This window comes from Urocampus carinirostris, chromosome 3 (assembly GCF_059441175.1).
Source record: "Urocampus carinirostris isolate Australia breed hairy pipefish chromosome 3, RoL_Ucar_1.0, whole genome shotgun sequence".
In the NCBI taxonomy this organism is placed as follows: Eukaryota; Metazoa; Chordata; class Actinopteri; order Syngnathiformes; family Syngnathidae; genus Urocampus; species Urocampus carinirostris.
Window position 1 is genome coordinate 51,051,335 of NC_142351.1, and position 22,996 is coordinate 51,074,330.

A 22,996-nucleotide genomic window follows, 5' to 3' on the forward strand; every position below is an offset into this window, starting at 1 on the left:
GCTCAGGGATGATGCTGGAAAAGTGAATTTCCCTTCGGGGATGAATAAAGTATCTATCTATCTATCTATCTATCTATCTATCTATGTCTTAAAATGCATGATAAACATACTTTGTACGGCAAAAACGTACAGGTTGACAGGTATGCAACAGGTTATAAAATAAAACCCTGTTCTGGAAGTTCTGCATGAAATCAAATATCAGTGCGGAGCAGCAGACGTATGATTTGGTAAAACATTAATATTGCGATAAAAGTTAAACATCCTGTCTCAATCACATTCTTAATCGGCCAATCTTTGTTATGATCACTGCAGCCTGGAATGAACTCAGGTCAGTTTTGACAATTGGAATTGCCAAGACACAAAGCAAAACTAGCATGTTTGGCACATAAAGTTCTCATTTTTCACACAGAAAACCCTCTTCTGTCACTCAATAAATCCATCTCTATTGTGGACTAAGCCTCCAAGAAATGAAAAATAAACAGCTACTGGTGCTTGGGCGAAAAACATCAAGCACAAAGCACGATGTAACATCTCGCTGCCTTCTTGGCCACAGACAGAGCTGAGCCATGGCTAGTTTATTACTTCTCTCCAGTCTGCCCGGACAAGAGAGCTGTCTTCCATCTTTCCTCACTGGCTCAGCTCAAGAGGAAGGGAATGGGGGAGGGCTTGAGAGGGGAGGATTGATTGCTGAGCAGAATCTCCGCTCACGCTTTTTTTTTTTTATCTGCTTTCATTACCGGACTGTTCTTTTCTCTGGGGAAGAAACTTAATTAAATATCACCAAAGCTGCTGAATGCAAGCAAATGCCACGCCTCCTACCTGTTGTGTGGGTTTGCGTCAGTGGATTTGTGTATATGCGGAAAGTATGCATGGTGACACTGCCAGTCTGGGATATCGATGCAGAATTGTTGAGTATGTGTGATTTGTGTTTTCAGGAACTAGCTTTCTCTTTGCGGTGCAACTATCAAGCTTGTTAGGTCCACTTTATTGAACTGAAACGAGGACTACAAAATCAACTGTCAGGGCCATTACATTTCTGCTTAATGCTTGTTTTTTTGGGAAATTATAAAGTAAAGCCTCAGCCAGACGTGAAAACCACTCTGTATAAAGTCCATTGTTCTTAAAACTGTAAAACAGAGGTATTCAAACTACAACTATGGGGATTTTTGCGGCCTGTTGAACAAATAATTTAATATATATAATTATAATAATAATATTTAATAGAAGTTACATTATATTTAGTTCATAAAATGTGTTTTAATACAAAGTTTATTTTTTTGTAACTCATTAACTGCAAGCTCTATGAAAAAAATATCAGTGTTGTCAATAGCAGTCAATAGCATTGAATAAGTTAGAGATCAGGGATCACTGAACCGCCTGGGTTTTCGGGGCACCAATGAGGACGCAACTCTGGACAGCTTTCTCCACTGTTGACGGTCCCTGGCCTGTTTTTAGGCCATGGCAAAGTTGGCACCAGTCTGTATCTTAATGTTGTTGGCCCGTTTTTTCTTTTACACTATTGCTGTGAGAGTCCATCATTCAAAATCATAAGAAAAGGTTGGGATTAATCAGCCTTTAAGTCTGAGCTTTTTTTTTTTCACAAATTCTTAAATTCTTGCTTAACCTTACAGAAAGCATTTTGAGTTTCTGTTTGGAAACAAAACACACATTTTGTGTGCTTGTTCAATAGCAGTAAAAAAACAAAAAAACAATAAGTGGTCAACGGAAAACAAAACAGTTTGTTCATCTATAACATTGTGTTCATGCAAATTAAATTACAATAATTAGCTTGTTAAATTAGGATTTGTTTTGACCTATAGTTGCTACTTAGTCTCCTGGACATTCTGGAGTTCTGCACTAGTCTGGTTTAGGGCTTGGAAATGACATTTTAAAAGTCTGCTGTCAGTGACATTAAACTGTCAAAAATGACAAATATCAGTCACACAAAATAACCAACTATTATGATTGTTTTCTTCTTTTTCTGTGTCAGATGGAATCCAAAGTGCTGAGCAAATACATAATGATGGGTAAATAGGCAATCAAAGGATTTGATAAGCAGAAATGTAGTTTGGCTGTAGGCATGGAACATTAACGACTGTCAATCATACCATCATTGGAACTGCCTCAGGATATAAGAATGGATTTGAATGTTCTTTTTACTTCTTGCAACAAATTATGAGCTGATGCACTCTTGACACTCCAACTATAAAGCTTCCAGATTGCAACATTGTAGTTTATCAAAGGACCTAGGCTTCTTATCTGCAGCTTTATATTTGTCTTGCCAAACACAAACTGCACAACACATTCCTCAAGGCCATGCTGAGAGGAAAGCTTCACATTCTTATGTGTTGATAAAGTGGAATGAGGTCAACTGGTTGGGAAAATAATTGAATTGTGGCCTCATTGGTTTGCGTTTTCAAAGTAAAGCAGCTAGCACTATTCCCGAGTGCCTCCGGCTGTATTTTACACACACAGTGCAGTTTCTTAAGACTGTCCAACTGCTCAAAAGGTCTCTGTCAAGGGGTAGCAGTGAGACAGGACTGGAGGATGGGATACAGCCTCGAAGAGATGTGTGTAGGATGGAGGCCAAAGTGTCGAGAGGTCGTTCGACAGCTAGCGTTCAATTCAAGACGGCTGTGTGCCTCCTACACGGTTGTCCTGCCAAAAGCTGGTAGGAAATCCTATGCTGCCATCCACACCAGCCTGTGGTTGGCACAGAAGCAAAAAAGCCTCTGCGATGTTCACCAGGGTAGGGGGTTAGTCAGTCATCTTGTCAGAAACAAATCGAGGTCAGCCAGCTTCATTTGAAATCAGAGCCGTCTCCAATCAAAGTAAAAAGCGCTGTTCTCTAAAAAAATATATGAACAAAAATTAAGTCACAGGCGGGTATCTTTTAGAATCAGGTTCTTGTGATAAGATCACCTCATGACAAAATAACTACAATTTGAAGGGTGCTGACTGAGTATACAAGTTGTGTAAGGGGATATGGAGCAGTTGTAGATTTACATCTATCAAGAAGTGAACCCCAGCTAACTAATCTCAAATAGTTTCTTTTTAAAAGCCACAAACATGTACCCAAGCATTACCCTAACTGGCTTATATATTTAATGTGAGCAGCAATTTCAGACACTCAAGAAATTTGTAATAATTGCCCAAACCCTCACAAAGTGTCATGAATGATCGGTAATTGCAGTCGTGTAAAATGACTAAAAAGGAAGCTGTCCTATCACTGCATTAGCTCCACTGAAAAGACAGCCAATGTCATCGCAGAAGACATAACCTAAGATGAAGATTCCCCAGCCATTGCACTGTTCTCTAGGAACAGTCCTTTTATTTAATGCATGGGTGTCAAACTCGAGAAAGAGAGGTGAGGGAGAGAAAGATTGAAGTGGAAAGTGAGCGCGAGAGAGGGGAAAGCGATAGAGATAGAACGCAAAAAGCGAAAGAGGGAAAGAGAAAAGCGAGAGACAGATAGAGAGAATGAGAAAAGTGAGAGCAACAGAGAGCAAACGTGCGAGAGAGAGAGAGAAAGCAAGAAACCAGAGCGAGACAGGGAGAGAGAGAGAGAGAGACAGGGAGAGAGAGAGAGAAAGAGAGAGACAGGGAGAGAGAAAAGCCAGAGAAAGAAATGGAGAAGAAAGCGGGAGAGAGATAAAGAGAAAAGCAAGCGGCAAAGAGAGAAAGCGAAAAGCAACAGAGAGAAAGCAAAAAGCTAGAGAAGGAAAGCGAAAAGCAAGCGAGACAAAGCGATAAGCGAGAGAAAAAAAGCAAAAAGCGAGAGAGAGAGAGAGAAAACAAAAGGAGAGAGAGAGAAAATGCGAGAGAAAGAGAGAGAGCGAGAGAGAGAAGCGATTGAGAAAGAGAGAGAGTGAGAAAGAAAAGCAAGAGAGAGAGCGTCTTTGTCAATATCAAGTGAAAATATTTCAACCAGCAGCTCGTTTTTCGCTTGCGCTTGCTTCCCTCAGCGTTGTCTCGCGGGCCGGATTCGATCCCTTAGCGGGCCCGATCCGCCCCGCGGGCCGCCTGTTTGATGCCCCTAATTTAATGGATACCCCTGTTCAGCCATTTTCATGTCGTACATTACTGCATTTAGCTAGAGTTGGCCCCTGCTGACATTTGTGAGAGAATAATTTGCATCCAAATAAATTGTTCAAAAATCATTGTATCGCTGCTCTCCAAATGTAATTGCCAAAGTCACAAAGACTTCCTTGATGCTACATGTTTGACTGACCTTTGGTCACGGTTGCCATGGCGCCCAATTGGCCGTGCCCGTGCGTGTGGCACCAGCTGCGGCTCATTGACAGATTGGCTTTCTGTCTATTTAAGCTCAGGGCTCTCATTTTTCCTTTGTCAGTCCGTCACTGAACTTCTGCCCCGCAACTCCGTCCTGTTCCTGTCGGTATTTCCTGTCTGGTATAGTTCCCGTTTATTTTGTCCTGTTCAATTTCAATTTCCAGTTTCGTTTTGCGTCTATTTTTGTCCCGTTTATTATTTTCTCCAGTTTTCATTCCCGTCTTGTTTGTCCTGTTTATTTTCGATATCCTGTTTCATTTTCTATTCTGTCTGTCCCGTCCTGTCCGGTAATGACCCCATTTGTCCGATATCAACTTGGGCAATTGGTATCGATCTCGTCGGCCTCTGGCTTCCTATCATTTCATGCCAGACTGCTGCCTAACATGCATGACTCCCCATTTCCTGTAAAATAAGAGGCATGTGTGAGAAATGTCACACGTTTGGGTCCTGATCCAGTTCTGGTTCATGACACCTTTTTGTGTGCAGATTAGAATCCTTTACCTTAGCTGTTTTAAATAAATCGGTTAATCTATGTCATATATTTGCCAAATGGGTCATTTTATTAATCTTCCTGCTATTTCAGTGAAAACTGGCATTTGTTTTAAAGAGGGTTATGATACTGTATGTCGGTCTTCTTACACTGTGTGCGAATACAACTTGGGGACTTTACTTGTTCCCCATCAAATAATATGTTCCCTTTTCAAAATAAATACTCTTTTGTGTTCATTTCTACAAATTAGTACACTCTCCCAAATCCCCACCCCAGCCCCCACCCACAACTTTAGGCAATGTGTCACAATGGGGGTTCCTACATATTACATAAAAACAATCATTTATACGCTTGGTTCTGGTACTCATTATTACCGAAAACAATTACAAGCTTTAGTAAATTAATTAATGGATTTTTTTTCCCTCCAATTTACGTTCCGTGATCTACATCCATCTTTTATTTGTAACGACTAAGTACAATGTGACATTTATGCACGTTTTTAAGAGACAGATAAACTGAGCTTAATTGAGCAGCTATTATGCTTGAATAAACAGGAACTGAACCATTTATCACTTTTGCAGGAAGCCTGTGACATGTAACAATGATGTAACCACGATAAGCACTTCGCAATATATTTGGAAAACCCAGCAAGATCTTGAATTTGAAAGTTAAATTTCAAGTTTTTTCTCTCAAAATCTCACTAAGAATTGGCAGTTGGAGACTAATGATTTATCTGGCGAAAGACTAGTCGAGTAATGTAGCAATACTCCTGCACATCAAATCTATTGTTACATGCATCATTGTTTCCGCCGATCCAATGTAGCACTGCATAAATGTCCATCAGTGTGCGTATAGTGCTGCAGTCTGACACTTGAGTTTCAATGAACCTTTCAATGATGGGGTAATACACGGCAGTGCATTCAGTGTGCAACAGAACATCAATAAGAACATATAATGTGCAAGCCTTGCGTATCCATTATGGTTGATTCTTTCTTTTTAGGAACTCGCCGCCTTCGACAGTCACTGAGAGAATACAAGAACACACTGTTGATCAGCTACTTAATGTGGAAAATGAAGCCTTTGAGAAACAATCCTTAAGATTTCAATAAAACTAAGATGAAAAAAAATTCTACAAGGCCATTTTCATTAAGGAGACTGATCTCGTACAGTAAAAAAAATCAAGACAAGTAAATATAAAATGGCACAATTGTAAATGTAAAACCATCGTGTTTCACAAAGGTCTTTAGGGGAAACTGCGTCCACATGTAGGCAAATATTGTTGACATTGAAACTGAAGGGTGAGTTGTGATCTTCGATACTAAAAACACCTGATGCTTAATTTTGACTGCAGCATTAAACATGACTACTGGTTGAGGAAGGCTTATTTTCCTTTTTGTATGTGATACCATCAATAAATGAATTGACCTCCATTGTATGGAATTCATTTGAAAGTACAACATTTGTATCACAAAATAAAGTGCATCTAGGAACTATATTCCGGCAAAAAATGTTTAAGTATCAAGTTTAAAAATGGTGTTTTTCATGTAATTGAAAAACCTCAGAAACCATTTTCGAACTCAATTTGGACAAAAAAGGATGGAGAAGGTATAACCAAGTTTTAGAGTACTATTTTTGGACTCAATAAAGCCTTTTGGACCATACCTGATCTAAAATCCAAAGACATGGGTAAAATTGTGTTTCAAAATGCGATGTGTGCTTTAGTCACAAACCTGTTAATTAATCCAACCTGAACTTCAAAATAAAATACCTTTACTTATTGGATTTAACTGTGTTGTAAAAAAATGAGCCAATTATTAGAAAGGAGACCAAGAAGAAGGCCGTGGTTGACGTGGATGGATGGTGTTGAGTGCACTGCAGGAAAGAGGTCTAAATCTACTGAAAGCTAGAGCTCTTGTTGGTGATAGGAATGAGTGGAGAGGTGTTGTGAAAAGGATAGTGGGATGTTTAGAAGTGTTCTAAGGGATGGGCAGGGCACCCGTATAATGCGGCAGGGGTAAACAAGTCAAAGCTGTCGGGCCCTGCTGTTAAAACATGGTCCCAAAACATTTTTGTGTGTGTTTTTTGCTATTTTTCCCCCTTTTCATTTCCTAGGTTTATTGTGTATGTATTTGTCTTGCTGTCGTTCACCCCTCTCGAGGGATATGACCAAGGTAGATAGATAAAAGATCATCAATGAAATGGACAATCAGTTGTTTAAATAACTTGACTTTTATTTGGCCTACCTATCGACCTACCTACAAATCAGCGTTCCACTAAAAACTACAAACTTCATGCTCCTTTTCTGCTGATTGTTCTGTTCTGTATACGCACACCACCAGTCTTCATTCACAGCCAGCTTATTTTCCACTAGTCGTGGAACCGCCATTTCCTCATCAAGAGAATGCAAATAACGAATCCCATCCTCTTAATTAAAAAAAGCCCAAAGGACAAAGGCTCAGATGCAATTTGTAGCAAGATCCCAAAGCTGGGATTTTCGATTATATGGGGTGTCTTGATGGTGACCAGCGACATACACTCACACTTAATCTTCCATTGAAACCCCTTGACCCTAATTATGCAGACTTCCAACCCCCCAACTGCCTTTTAAACTGTAATATCCTGGTGTGGGCCAATTACCGGAAGTCCCTTTCTTGCTAAATAAATTCTGTTCTTGTGTTGTGGAGTACCCTCGGTTATCTTGTTCGACGGTGAAAAGTGAAAATCCGCCAAGTTGCGTCTCACGTTCCCTAAAAATCCCACAAGAGTCAAATTTACCTAGAGATGAGGTCCTTACCGAATGAGACTATAAAATTGTAACAGAATAACAACTACAGATCTACAAATGAAAACACAGAACACATCATTGCAGTTGAGTCAACGGTCTTTGTGTCATTATACAAAAGTACAATGAAACTTTCTTTTCAATGCAAAAATGTGATTTAAAGAGCGACTGGCTAGCTGCATGCTAGCATCGGGTAACCTCAAATTAAGCATGGTCTCCGCAATGTTTCATATGCAACCGTCCCGAATGTAGCGGTTTCCCACGAGTTGTAGCTCCAGGTCATCTTTTCATGGGTAATGGATCTGGTGGTTTTGAGATGCAGGCTAGGGACGCATGGTTTGTTTTTTATTACGTAGCTTAGCCATAGGAGTAGGCCAGACCTACATCCTCACTATTGCCCCCTCTTCTGACGCCGCATCAGTCGCTTCCCACACCCGATAAAAATCCAAAGAGCTCCTGGTGGTGATCAGCATTTGTTTCCACTATTTTGACTTTCCTCAGAGTCAGATTTAATTGATGGATTCCTTATTGTTGTAACGAGTTGCTAAAATATTAGCTAAACTATAGCCATGTTTCGCAACATAAATAAACATAATGACTTGTGCATCTGACGAGAAAATCAAAATCTCAAAATTCCACATAGATGTAGCGGTTGGAGACTGCTGATTTATCTGGCCAAATACTAGTCAAGTTAATAAACGGATAAAATGTGGCAATACTTCTGCACATCAAACCTATTGTTATTACATGCATCATTGTTTCCACTGATCTGATGTAGCGCTGCATAAATGTCCAATTAGTATGCGTAAACAGCACCCTGTTTGTCTGACAGCATACACTACCCCATCACAGTCACTTGCACAGACAATCTGACCCACCCAAAATACAAAGCCCTCCCCAACCTGCCCTCATAATAGCATCACACAGAACACAATGCACCATACCCTGATATCAATGACTGTTCAATTCAATTCAAAATCTGCAAAAAAGTGAACCAGTGATAACCGAAGCGCGAAGTAGAAAGTGGTCTCTGTATGTATTAAAAATAAATTAAAAGGAATAATCAGTACTTTAATCTGGTAATGTGAGTGAGACTTACATTGACTGACTCTTTGCCGGCATACTTGACTCGAATCCTGGGCTCCTGAACCACATCTAAATTGGTGCCAATCACCATCAAGGGGGTATGGCCACTGAGGACAACCAGAAATGGACAACATTTTACAAATAAAAAATTCAGTCTACAGTTTTTATTGATCGATAATACTCATGTAGTGTCAAAATATTCTGATGGTCAATTGTTCCAGAGCTAATCAGTTAATTTCAATTGTGATAAGTCTGCAAGTACGGTATTCTACTGAAATCAGATAAGAACACACTTTCAACGTCTACTTGATTAGTAGTGCATCTCAAGATTGCATTCACTGAGAGACTTTCTGCATTGGTAGCTCAATCAAACTCCAATTAATTGAAAGAGAAGTAATTGAAAGTGCAGTATCGACTTAAGCCTGCGAACGACCGCTTGCTCTCGGCTGCAAAGCTTCACAGGTTAAAGTTGATGAGAATTAAAGTACTGCCGTGTACTTATGTGTGGCGCCCAAAACTTCAAGGGAGGCCGGTAAAGTTGTACCTCCCCTGTCAAAAAGGAAATATAAAATCAAAAGTATATTAAATTGTTATGTTTATTCAATGTTAATGTTCTTTCTCATTTGACTTAAGTTTTTGGATTTTTCTTTTCAAAATTGCTGAATTTAAAGTATAGACTTTTAAAAGTCAAAGTAAGACTTTAAAACATTTTCTCTCTCTGCTCTAGTTCATACATGTAAATGTACGAACGGTCTTGGTTATCTTATCTGTCTGATTCGCTTTCATTATATTAGCCCTTGAGGTCCCTGAGGTCCCATGGAAGCAGTTTTTTACCTGTTCCGAGGGTGAGGACCAAAACCTATGATGTAGCAGCATTCAGCCACTTTGGTTCTAACCAATGGAACAGTCGGTCACATGGCTTTTAATTGATCATTTTCATTTAGTTTAACTACATTTTACTGTAACATTTTACTTTTTATTTCATTTTTTTCCGTTTTTGTTCAGTATCTGTTTTTTGTTTGTATTGATTAGTATTATTTCAGTCTTTCCTCATTTTTGGGTGGCCTACATTGGGAGGGTGTGGTTCAATGGCTGAAAATCCTTTCCTGAGGCCATCTGCTGCCATCTTTTTCCGTGTGGATAAGCCTCCCTCAGGTCCCTTTCCTCTCATGGTTAGTCTGTGCCTTGCCATCATTATCTTTCATTTCTATTAAATGGTTTGTACACGTTTTTCTTGGCCAATTTCAAGCACTTTTTAAGGACTTTTGAAGCCAATTTTCCAATTTTTGTAGAACCATAAAAAAACTGTGATTTATGTACTTTGCAGAGCGACAAATATGCATTTTACATATACAAATTGTACTCTTGTGTGTGCATTTATCAAGACATCTGATTTTTATACCTTAAATAAATCGTGCATATATTTGTTTTTGAGACAAATCTTTCCCCATATAAAAATGACGTTAATATATATCTTACATTTTCAGTTGCAGGAAGTTCTTTCCATTACTATTTACCACTTGGAAACGTTATTTATTTTATTTTTTTGCAGGGCCCAGCATGATGTGCCGGATTGAAACATAATTCTTGCACTAATACACATTTCATAGTGCACTGTTTAGCATGCACCTGTCCCCTTGGGCGCGACCTGTAAGGGGTGCTGACGTTTTTATAGGACAGTGGCTTACAAGCTAATGCCAGCTGCAGTTAATCTTGAGGGAAGAAAAAAATGCAATGGCAAAGCAAAGCCACCAGGAAGCAGTATTGGCATTATATTTAGGCAGACTCATTGAAAAACATGGCAACGGCTTCAAATATTTACAAGGACTTCAGCCAGAATTCAAGCACTTTTATATCCTTGAAATACAACATTAATAACTAAGCATTTTCAATTATTTAGAGGAACCATATTGACCCTCTTCTATTATTTATTTTGTTATTATTTTATTTTATCCATAATGTCTGTGTGTGCATGTGTTTAGAATGGGATTTCATTGTCTTATTGAACACTGAACGTTTAAAGTCAAGTCAAGTCATGTTTATCTGTAGAATCCTTATTTACAAGGAGTCTCAAAAAGCTGCACAGACCGGAGACTATTGCAAACTACAGACTATTACTGCACCATTCACTGATCTAAAACCTACATGAGGGCAAGGAAAAACTGAAAAACCTCAACATGAGGTTTATACTGTTTTTGAGTGGAAATTCTCTGTCTGAAAAGTGATTTACAATTAAATTGGATTTCAGATATTGCTTTCTTGCTCAGACGATCAAATGATGAATCGGATTAATTTGTGAATCGGACTATGCCTCATCAGACATCAACCTCACAGCACGACACTGCGTGGTGCCAACCACAGATCACTGTTCTTTTAACTTTATCAGTATTTTTTTACCTGGCGATGCTCCAGTCGGGTTCAATACGCAACACGGTGGGGTCCTCGATGTACTCAAAGGTGAGAGACTCCCGGATTTGGGAGCGATCCACGCTAACGCTGATCTGGACTGAGCTGATGCCGGACAGTGAGGGTGCTGAGCAGCATACAATCTCTGTCATAGTTCGACTGAAAGGAAATTGAAGAACAAAACTGAGCCAAGTCAAATATGACAAATAGAAAGCAGTTTTATGGGGCACAATTTCTTTATCTTCTTTCACTTTTAAGTCTTTAGTTCGTGTTTATGCTTGAGAGCCATCTCTAATCTCGTTGTAAGTAATGTTTGCTACGTTGGTTTGCAATAACAGTAAAGAGAGTTCTTATTTGTTCAACGGTACATTAGCACACCATTACAAAAATGGCTATGGTAACACTTCAGGCTGTTTAACTTATTCAATGTCATCTCGTATAAACACGTTTTAAGAAACATTTCCCAAAGTGTAAAACTATATTTGTTTTATTGAAAAAAAACCCTCTTATAAATGGTTTGGTAAAGTTCATCAGTACATATCAAGCGAGTTTTTACCCATTCAATGGAATTGGAAATATTTTGTCCCTTCTCTGAAGGGGGCAAGGGTGTCAAACTCATTTGAGCCTGGGGCCAAATGCTAGGAAAAAAAACTTCACTGGGGCCAGATTAGTAAATTTAAGAGAATGAGAGAAACAAAGAGAGAGGGAGAAAAAAAGAGATCAGGAAAGAGAGAGATAAAATGAGAGCGAGAACAGGGGAGACATGGTAAGAGAGAGAAGGTAAGAAAAAAATGGGAGAAAGAGTCAGAGAAAAAGAGAGAGTGTGGGGGAGAGAAAGAGACAGAAAAAGAAAGTGAACTAAATAAAAAGAGAAACAAAGTGAAAATGGAGAAAAATCAAAATAATGTGAGAAAAGAAAAAGACAAAAAGAGGAAGAGAGTAAGTATAAAAACGGGAATTAGAAAGAGACAAAAAGTGAGGAAATAAAAGGAAAGAGAAAAATGAGAGAGAGAAAAAAATAGAAAAAGGTAGAGAACGAGAGAGGGTAAAAAGACAAAATATAAATGGAAAAAGGGAGGGAAAAAGAAAGAGTTAGAGAGAGAGTAAAAGAAAGGGAGAAAGTGAAAGATTGATAGAGACAGAAGGAAAAAAAGGAGAAAGAAAGAAAGAGGGAAAGAAAAAGAGAAAGAGAAAGAGAGAGAGAAATACTACTACTGTTGCTTTGCAAGTGGTGCATGGCTTGGCTGACAACAAGTGGACATTTAACACGACGGCTCATTTTTCTCTCACGATTCTTTCAGTGTCATCTTGAGGCCCCGATTAAAACCATTGGCGGGCCTGATTTTGCCCGCGGGCCGCCTGCTTGACCTCTGTGCAGTAAGGGACCCTTTAAATTCATTCATTCACTTTACCGATTGATATTTGAACTCAGAATGACACCAAAGAAAATCCTCTGCAACAGCCCAAATTCAGCCCATTCATTTCACCAACTCATGAAGACACTCCGTAACAATCCACAGGACTGACGTTACTCGTCAGTCTCTGTGTTTGTCGCCATCGGTGATGCTTTGAATCCAAGGTGTCTTTTAGATTTTCCGCTATTTTAAACGGGATAAAAAGACTGCTTGCTAGTTCCTGTTTGTTGGCTACATTGGCGACAGTAAAATTAAAGTGTGAAGCCATGTTCATGTACCGTATTTTTACTGGAAGGGTGCTATGTGGCTTCTTTCTGAATCATTAGTAGAGGTAAGATCTTAAGCCCGAACCTCAACCAAAATAAACCAAAGTAAAAGCAAAATGATCCATGGAGCAAACATTTTGAATACATGTAAATATAGTGTTTTTTAGGTTATTTTACTGAGAATATTTCTTGTCGTAAAAACAACCACATCACACAACAAACGCATTTTACACAGTAACAGGATATGTATTTTATTTATTTACCTATGTATATTCTTCAAATTAAAAGTCTAAGAAGTTTATTCAAAGGCATTTGACCTAAGTAAAAAACATGTTAAAAAAGGAAACTATACCACTGAAGCAGAATTATTTTTGTTGAGCAAATGCTGTTTTGCTACGGGCAAAATTTATACCAAGCCTTCTTCTCGTTTTTTATACGTCTTGATTTTGTGTGGTCCATATTTGGTTTAATTTTTATTCTGTTCTTCTTCGCACAGTGTTGACTGGAAACGGCTAAGGGTTTTCTAAATGAGAGGCAGCTTTCTTGCTTCTAGCTGCCATTAATACTCATTAAAATCACTCATTGCATCATCAGTGCTTTTATCATTTGGCCAATATTAGTATATTAGCTCAGTGCCAACGTACAATTGGAAACACTATGGATAAAGAGGTGCATCTTTATTATAATTACAACATAAATACAACAGCAACAACTTAATACAACCCTCTCAAAGATTCTGTTAACTCACTCTGCTCAGTGGGAATAACAGATTATATCTTGGCAATACTATGCATTTGTACCAGAAAAACTAGGCAAGGTAAAAGTTACTAGTCTTTGCTTGTTTTAGGCAAAAAAAAACAAATTGGGTGATAACCTTGGGTTATGTTGAATTCAGTTCATTTCGTGCGTGTTAATCCGGCAAATAAATTATTCTTTACTGCTCTTCAATGCCAGATGTTTCTCTCAAACTGGAAGAGCCTGTACCAGCCATGTTTTTGCCATTTTGACTCATTTTTAAAGGCCTACAGAAAATTAAGTTCTTTACCTATATATGTGTTGGACATACAAACACTCCCCTACTTACGACCATTTGACTTAAGAAAAACGGGAGATGCCAACATTTTTTTCGGGATGACGAAAAATATCTGGACATTGCTGCAAGTTAGATTTTGTATTGTGTGCACCTTTATCAGAGTACAAGACATTACTGTAGTGCTTCTTCTCGCCGCTACCAGCGTGTGGCGCTGTGAGAGGTCACCCAGCATCCACCCGAAGAAGAAATCCGGCTTCTACTTCCTGGTTCATGTGTAAACATGACAACGTGTACTGTATCGCTAACGCGCTAAGAACTTTCACTGGTTGGTGTAAAGTGTAAGGAAGAGGTGAGCCGTTTCTTTTGAAATAAAAGTGGAATACGAAAGCTTAATGCGGTTGGGAAAATGGTCGGAACACTTTTTACTGTTTTCACCCACTTTTTACCACCGAGGGTGACCTCTTGACGCGCACCTTCCAAAAGTAAGTTAACTCAACTTTATTTCTTTTTATAAAACATATGATTTCATAAAACATTTATTCTTCAGTACAAAACACTACAGGTTACTTATACAAGCCGGGGCGGCAGTAGCTCAGGAGGTAGAGCGCTCGTCTTGGGATCGAGAGATCCCAGTTCGAATCCCGGCTCGTCCGTGTTACATGTCGAAGTGTCCTTGGGTAAGACACTGAACCCCTAATACTCCCAATAAGTAGGTTAGCATCTTACATGGCTGCAATACAAAGCGCTTCATTTCATAAACCTTAAACATACAAAATATAGCACTGAAGCAACTTAGAAACAAATTCAACTTACGAACGATCGTTCGGAACCTCGTTCGTAAGTAGGGAAGGGTCTGTACTAAAAAAAAAGCTTGACTCCTTTTGTTACAAATAAAAGTAAGTTTCTAGCTTTTACCATTGTTTAGTAAATAACAGTTGAACATTGCTAAATGTTTTGAAAATATTTCTGGGAAAAAAACACATTTTTAAAAAACATGCATTTCACGCAGAACTTTTACCTTGGTGCTTCCTTTTTTGTGATACCTCTGATATCTAAACAATCATTTCCATATACACATGGGCAATGCCTGCAAAATAACAATTCTTTGCAAGAACACTTAACTCATGCATTAACGATGCACGAATTTTGCAATAACTCTTAGCGGCCAATGTTTCTGGAGACGTGATCACCATGGTGATCGAGTACTTGCAGACGTGTCTAAAATGTAATCCCTTTCTGCCCGAAGTCCCTTTGTCATCTTTTTTTTTAAGAAAGAAAAATGCTCGGTCTGTACTCATCCACTTATTTGCTTTTATCACACACTGCTTACTTCATATGGGGCTGCCTACACACTTCAATTGCTGTATAAGGGAAGTAACACTAGAAAGTTGGTCTTCCTTAATGTGTGGAACTGATCCGATCAAAGCCACTCCTGCCATCTAATGATGATTTTCGTACAGAAATCATTCCTAGAGGCTTATCGCCATCATGGATTATTTTTTATAATATAGCAAAATAACAATGCCAATTCTCCATGAGTCAACTGTTTACGGCAAAATGTATAAAAAAAACTTAAAAAATATGTATTTTTGTACTACAAGGCCCAAAAGATTGGAGCCCATCCCAGTGGGCAGGGGACACCCTGAACCGGTTGACAGCCAATCGCAGGGCACACAGACAACTCGCTCGCTCATTCACACCTAGGGACAATTTTGACCGGCCATGTAATCTGACATGCATGTTTTTGGAAACCCACGCAAGCACGGGGAGATCATGCAAACTCCGCACAGGAAGTTTAGTAGCTGGATTTGAACCCATGACCTCAGAACTGTGCAGCACTGTGGTACCGTAAATAAAAAAATTATGTGGTTAGGATAAGATCCATTACCTTTTTCTACATGATCTATGGCCTGGTGGTAAGGATTCGGTGCTCTTACCATCACTATCTGGATTCAATCCATGTTGCCACCATTGTTATACAATTACTGTCAGCGATTAATATTGGTAGGTCATTATTCGAAAAATATGGTAATACACCGTTATACATTTCCAATTTAATCTTTAAATAAGGCGCACCGGAGTATCAGGCGCATGTTCAAATGTCTGGGCAATTTGTGTTCTTTGGGTGCGCCTAATAGTCTTGGAAATACGATAGCTACATCCCTCGCCCTTATTGCTTGTTTCTGATACTTTCCAGGAATTGGAACAATTACTCCGGACTTCAAAAGATCTTTTAAATACAAATGACCACATTCAAGACTGATTTATCAAATTGTCTTCTTCTTTGGGTGTCTTAATCCAGGATTATATATCCTTTCTAGTCCAACCTTATAAACGGCATCTCGCTTCTACAGCAGGTATGCAGGGGGTAAGAAAAACATTCGGCTAGTTAGATGAATATCTCATTAGAAGAGAGAGTGGATTTTCAACCTTACTATATAACAGACTATAGTACAAAAGTAGTCTAGTACAAGGAGGGCACTTGGGAGAATATACCATAAGCAAGAAAAAGTACTCTCCCATTATAAATTTCGTTTACAAGCAGAACGAAGTGGAGTTGCGCACCTTGGTTTGTTGTGTGTGTGCATAAGAAAAAATTGCATCAATTGAGGTGTTGGTTCTGTTAGAAAATTGGATTCGGCTGCTTGCAGTACCCAATTTGCCTGCCACAAAGGCAGACCCCACGAAAGCAGATTTTTATCAATTTTGTTGGTATCTATTGTGGGTGCCTTGACAAAAAACCTAGTTAAAGACGCTTGCGGATGCGTAAAGTACAATTGTGTAAATCTATACGGAAATCCGCTCAGCTCTTTCGGAGCCTATAAGTCCCAGACAAACACTTACACAAACAAAGGCACACACAAATCGAGATTTAAAGCATTGATAAAACAGTTTATACTGTATATATGATATAAAATACATTTAAATAAGATTAGATAATTAGATCAGATTTAGATTATATTTAGGTTAGAATTAAATTAAAGATATATCCAAATAAGATTTAGATTAGATTCAATTTATAATTTGATAAATTTAGATCAAGTTTAGATTAGGTTTAAATTAGGTTTACATTAGATTTAGATTAGATTAAGATGGATTATATTAGATTTAGACTAGAACTAGACTAGATTTAGACAAAATTTAGACTAGATTTGGTCTAGCTTTAGATTATATTTGGATTAGATTTAGATTAGATTTTGATGAATAAATTCGTACAAACTTTTCCTATACGTGCAAAAGCAACCCTCACCTGAAAAACTCGCACGTCCGGTTTCCAAACCGAATGCTGACGCTGCTGCCAGCGCCAAGGTTTTCTCCGTTAATTGTGACTTTGGTGCCCCCGGACTCTGGACCTCTGCCGGGTGCCACACCTGTGATTGTGGGCGTCTACGAAAAGCCAACATCTGCAGATTAATACATTGGCGGGGGAATTGTAAAAGGCTGGCCAGCTGGCTTGATTGTGTACCACAAAGGAGTAGAGTTGATTTGATCGAGCTCTGAGTTCAGGTCTGCACTCCCCCACACAAAGCTGGACTGAACCAGGCTGGCTGGCTGAAGGGGCCGCATCCATCTCACATACAATTCTGGAAGAGGAAAAACAAATACCGTATTTTCCGCACTATAAGGCGCACCTAAAAGTCTTAATTTTTTTTCAAAAGCTGACCATGCGCCTTATAACACAGTGCGCCTTATATATGGTTCAATATTAAATTCGCAAGGACTCGCAACTTACTCAACAGCCGCCGACTCGATTTTACCCCCAACGTGGAGTAGTCCGCGGTGTATGCTGGGATTTATATACCGCCGTTTCATTGGCTAACCAATGTGTCAATCATCATTTGAATCGATCACTATTGGCTGAAGTTATTCGGAGCCTCGGATTGGCTAGATGGCCAAAACAAACCCTGCAATCGGCCGAGTTTAGCAATGGCGTAGCAAGTCCGCGGTGTATGCTGGGATTTATATACCGGCGTTTCATTGGCTAACCAATGTGTCAATCATCCGTTAAATCAAACGCTATTGGCTGATGTTATTCGGAGCCTCGGATTGGCTAGAGGGCCAAAACAAACCCTGCAATTGGCCGAAAAAGATGTGTCAATCATCCGTTAAATCGATCGCTATTGGCTGAAGTTATTCGGAGCCTCGGATTGGCTAGATGGCCAAAACAAACCCTGCAATCGGCCGAGTTTAGCAATGGTGTAGCAAGCTTGCTAAAGTACGCCATAAAGAAACATGTTTCATTAGTCTGTAGTTGTAAATATTCTACTCTCCTGGATTTACTTCACTCACGGTTGTAAGAAGACCATGATTGCGTATCATTATTGAACGTGAGAACTTAGGTGAGTTATGCGGCTTTATATTTTCACGGTATCTTGTTTTAGAACGATCTTGATGTTGCTGTGATGAGTTGAGTGAATTAAATTCAATTCCAAGTGTTTATTGTCATATGCACAGTAAAGTTGTGAGCAAAAAAGAAAATAGAAACATAGAAATGTTTGGCATTTCTTGAATCCCAAGACTTCAACCTTCCGAATGATATTTGAAATGACGCATTTAAGTGACATCGTACGGACACCGCATCCGCACGTGTCTACGACACGTATTTGCTTCTTTGCAAGCTTTGGGAATGTTAAGGGGGTAATCAGTTGGACTGAATCATCTGACTGTTTTGTCGACGTTCCCATTGTAGTGCCTTATAATCCGGTGCGCCTTATCTATGGAAGATATAGGACCAAAAACTATTTTTTGGGGGTGCGCCCTATAACCCGGTGTGCCCTATAGTGCGGAAAATACGGTATTACACACTGAGGCTTATGCATTTAACTAATCATGCTACAGCCATTACTTGTTGCTAGGGTAAGAAATCTACCCGGAGGCCTTCATAATCACTAGTGCAGGCCCTTCAGCATAAGAGAAGTGCCTCTAAAGCCCTTGCCTTAAATCACTTCAGTTGGCGAGACCAAGGGCTTCTAACTGGCAAAGGGAAACGTCAGTATTTTTACAAACTATGATTGACTAGAGGGCGGTAATGCACCAAAGTGATAGAGTCAAGCGCCGTTAAGACTTGAAAAGGGTGAAAAAGAATGATTGGCTAGTGATAGATTGTACTTGTGAGAGCTAGAATACGGTATCTGTAGCGAGATGCACATGCCAATATATTGTTGTGTTGATTTAGTAGCAGTTTTCTTCAACACAAAATGGCTGATGGTGGAGGAAAAAAAAGATTTGGTTGCAGATTTACTGTCAAAGACATTTTTAAGAAAAGCTAGACATCATTAAGAAAGGTCGGTCAACTCCGAAATTAGCAGGCCTGTCAAAACCGTGGCAAGCAGAAAATTTTATTTCGGGGACACGATGGAAGCCTTCGATCCAAAAACAAAGGAAACTACGTGGACCTTTTTCATCTAATTGGTACGAGAAAGATTTACATTACCACCTGTCCCATTGTTTCCTTGATAATAAAGGTGACTCTGATTGTGATTCTAATAAGAGAAGAATGAAGGATGGGTTTTGTGTACAAATAAATAGGATTTTTGGTGAGTAAATGTGGCTATAGTTCTAAATGATATTGTAATTGATGCTTGTATATGTGTAACAGCTGTAGCTGAAGTAAATGTTTTATATTTATTGAGAGTTGGATCGATTCAGACATAGCACTTGTGAAGAAGGCCTAGATGTGAAATGCACGGCCCACCACTGCTTTTGGACGTAGGATTCTGGAAACAATTGTGTCTGGTCAGATCTAAATTAAATTCCTCCCCAAAATAGACAGCTATAATCGCATTAAGCATTGAAATTAGGGGTGGGGGGGTGGCTGGGCGTGGCGGGTTGTTCAACTAATGACTCCAGAGTGTGGCGCCAGCTCACTGCTCCCCCAAGGGGTGTGCTAAATGTGAGTAGAAATCCACACCCACGTCAAGTGAGTGTTCCATCGTTGTGTTTGTCTTCCAAATTGAGTCCATAAATAGTCACTGTTGTGCTCATCATGTCCATTCTAGTCTAAATTTAGTCACACTTTCTAACAACTTGATCTCAAGGTTATCAACCTTGGCTTTACTAAGAAATTAACGTGTATTTTGAATTCCACTTTGTCATTTTGTTAACATTTTAAATACATTTTCTACCAAATTTTACTCTGATGGGGTGTTGAAATGTGTCACTGCATATCTGGTGCTGTTTGTATTAATAACCTTTTCACCATTTCAATCATTTATAACTCCTTTACTGATTTAGTCTTACTTAATGAATTCCAAGATTTATTCAATCGTATTTTTTTGACTTCTTGATATATCTGTTTATTCCCTTATTATTAAATCACCACATTAGTTGTGTTTTCAGTTTATAGTTGGGAGAAGACCTTGATATTTCTTAGTACATGCCGTACCCAGTCAAGCAAAGAGCTGTTGTAAAGTAGGGATTATTTTTTTTCATAGCCTGCCCTTACAGTACAAAGGATAATAGTCTGCCATTTTGATTTCGCAGTGGTGAATCAAACAGGTTTGTACGGTACCTCATTTGCGCCCGGAATATTCGGAAAAAAAGAACCTCAACGGAACTGCTCAACTCCATAATGGTCAAAATGTGTCAGTAGAAAGCGGTTAAGTTACATATTCACATTTGAAAAGCATAACAAAATATTGTTAAGAACAATTCAGCTGCCTGCAAACATGCAGGAAAATAATGGGAAACTTGAGAAGTAATGAAGACTGACAACCAAAATGAAGAAATTAAATCATGTGTAAAAAATGCCAGTTAATAGCATCATAAATTTTCACTTGATATGGAACTCGAGCACATTTTATTGTTTTGGATTTATTTTATTTTTCTTTGCCTAATAAGTACCAATGCTTTTGTGTACTGTTAGGTTGGAGAGTTGTTTGTTGTTGTAACCAATTGGGAGATTCTGTTTATAGTGAACAGTGCGGGTTTAGCATGAACATGTTGTTAATCTTAGATTATCGTGCCCATAAAAATATGGGTTCACTCCAATACAAGTTCCTTGAGGCTAAGAGAGAGCATTTATTCTTTTTGGACATGAGGATTAAATAAGCCACTAAGATTATTGACTGTGATTGTACATTATTATGTGCTCTATTACTTCAACATGACAGGGATGAAAAGCTTTACAGTATGACCTCGGTTATCGCGGTTAATGGGGACCAAAACCACCCGCGATAAGTGAAAATCTGTGAAGTAGCGGCGCACCTTAAAAAAAAAATTTAAATAATTTTTTTTTTTAATTATTATTTTTTGGACCCGGTTAATGGGGACCAAAACCACCCGCAAAAACTGAAAATCTGCGAAGTAGCAACGCCCCGCCCCTTCAAAGAGAAAAAAATAATTGTGTTTTTCTTTTTTTTTTTTTTAAATTATTAAAAAAGCCACCCGCAAAAAGTGAAAATCTGCGAAGTAGCGACGCCCCTTCAAAAAATAAAATAAAAATAAATCTCATCTCATTATCTGCACCGCTTATCCTTATTATTCGCAAGCGAGCCCCTAACCCGCGGCGCGGGTACTTTCGGGCGCGATACGCACGAATGCGCGTTCACGCGAGGGGGGAAGGATTTTGTACGGGAGTCGGATTTGCGCACAACACCGGCGCGCGGTTTTGGTGCGGCTTCCGCTTCACCGCCGTAATGCATAATAGTCTTTGAGATCCCGTCAGCAAACACGAGCTTTAACGTGCGCCACGAGCACCATGCTAAGCTGGGAAGGCTCTCGACTTACTCTGGCCGTACTGAGTGTACTGGTAGCCCACGGCTGCCACTGCTGGGTCCACACGGCTTCGCTTCACCGCCCCCTAACCCCCACAGTGTCAATGACTCGAAGCTCTGAATCCGCGAACGTCGAACCGTGAAGTAGCGAGGTCTCACTGTATTCATTGTTTTTAATAATAATAGTATTTTTAAGAATAAGAAATCAAAAAAGAGGTCGACGAATAGGATAAAGAAAACAAATCGAATTAAAATGAAGAGACGAAAAACACAAAAAAATATAGCAAAGACGACTTACTGCTCAGCGATGATGTAACCCTCCTCGACAGGAGTGCACCTGACTCCCGCCACCTCCACATTGTCAACCACATCTGAGAAAGCCAGACCGAGGTTGGTGCCAAGGATGGTCACCCGCGTTCCCCCTTCTGGAGGACCTGCCACTGGGGTCACCTTTACACAGGAAAAGACATACAAAATCGGGTCAAAACCTCAGCCCATACCAAAATGTTGGTGCAAATAATCTTGTAAAGACCACTGCGTTTTTATCAGAAGCACTTGATACGTTTATACCAGGGATCTCAAACTCACAGCCCGCATGACAATAGTTTGTGGTCTCCAATTTTATACGAAAGTTTAAAGAGACAGTGTGTATTATTAAGTGCCTCCTATTGATCACAAAACATTCATTTAAGAAATATTGATTAAAATTACCCGAAACTATGATTTAAATGTGACAGTCTTAAAAACTCGTATGTCGAGTGTTTTGCATTAATTTGACATAACTTGAGGCTCACCTAGAGCAAGCTGACATGATTTTATATTCAAGAACAGTCAAATGTTTTTGTTTTTTCGTGGAAACCTCACACAGACCCTATCTCTGGCGGCCCCCAAGACAAATGAGTTTAAGACCCCTAATTTATATCCAACATTTACTCTCTGTTATATCTCAACCTGTTTGCAGTTTGTTTTTGAGTTTTTAGGGGGGTTATTTACTTTTTTAAACAATTAGGAAAAAGTTGTAATGTTTTCGTTGCTCTAAAGGTTATCACAATAAAATGCAATGCAATTGAAATACATTTTTCATACAACAATGTGCAGTGATGGCAGTGTTTTTACATGGATATACACATTAGCAGTATTAAACATAGAGCTTTGCCCATATACAGTGAAATTCAAGGAAACTCAATAACTCCCTGTAGACTTCCACCAAGGACAAACACTCCCAATCTGGATCAACATCCAATCAATAAACACATTTGTATGACTAAAAAGCATGGGTTCCTTTAGTAAAATCCCCATTATTTGTATGCCCAATGACTCAAACAGGATAACCACTATTTATGGGCAGAAAATGTCCGATGAAGTAATTTTGGAGCCTTTTTTAACGTACTTGGTAATATTTGTATCCAAAATGGCCTTTGCGATTCATGTCAAACATTTTCTTGCTTTTAAGGTATCATATCGTAAAATCGCCATGCATGGTTTCATTTTTATTGTTACGTTTTTAAAA

The 22,996-nt window shown here is 39.1% G+C and overlaps 1 protein-coding gene across 2 annotated transcripts in view; it reads right to left on the minus strand.

The window, feature by feature from the left end:
- LOC148370012 (plexin-A2-like) overlaps window positions 1–22,996 on the minus strand; it is a 304,834-nt gene that overhangs the window by 48,442 nt on the left and 233,396 nt on the right. For both annotated transcript variants that reach the window (XM_088332300.1, XM_088332301.1), the window contains 5 exons: window positions 21,785–21,936; window positions 17,238–17,355; window positions 17,022–17,158; window positions 11,049–11,216; window positions 8,665–8,758 (listed from right to left, as the gene is read on the minus strand). In XM_088332300.1, the coding sequence (XP_088188426.1) occupies window positions 8,665–8,758; window positions 11,049–11,216; window positions 17,022–17,158; window positions 17,238–17,355; window positions 21,785–21,936 (669 nt within the window). The remainder of the gene's footprint in view (window positions 1–8,664; window positions 8,759–11,048; window positions 11,217–17,021; window positions 17,159–17,237; window positions 17,356–21,784; window positions 21,937–22,996) is intronic.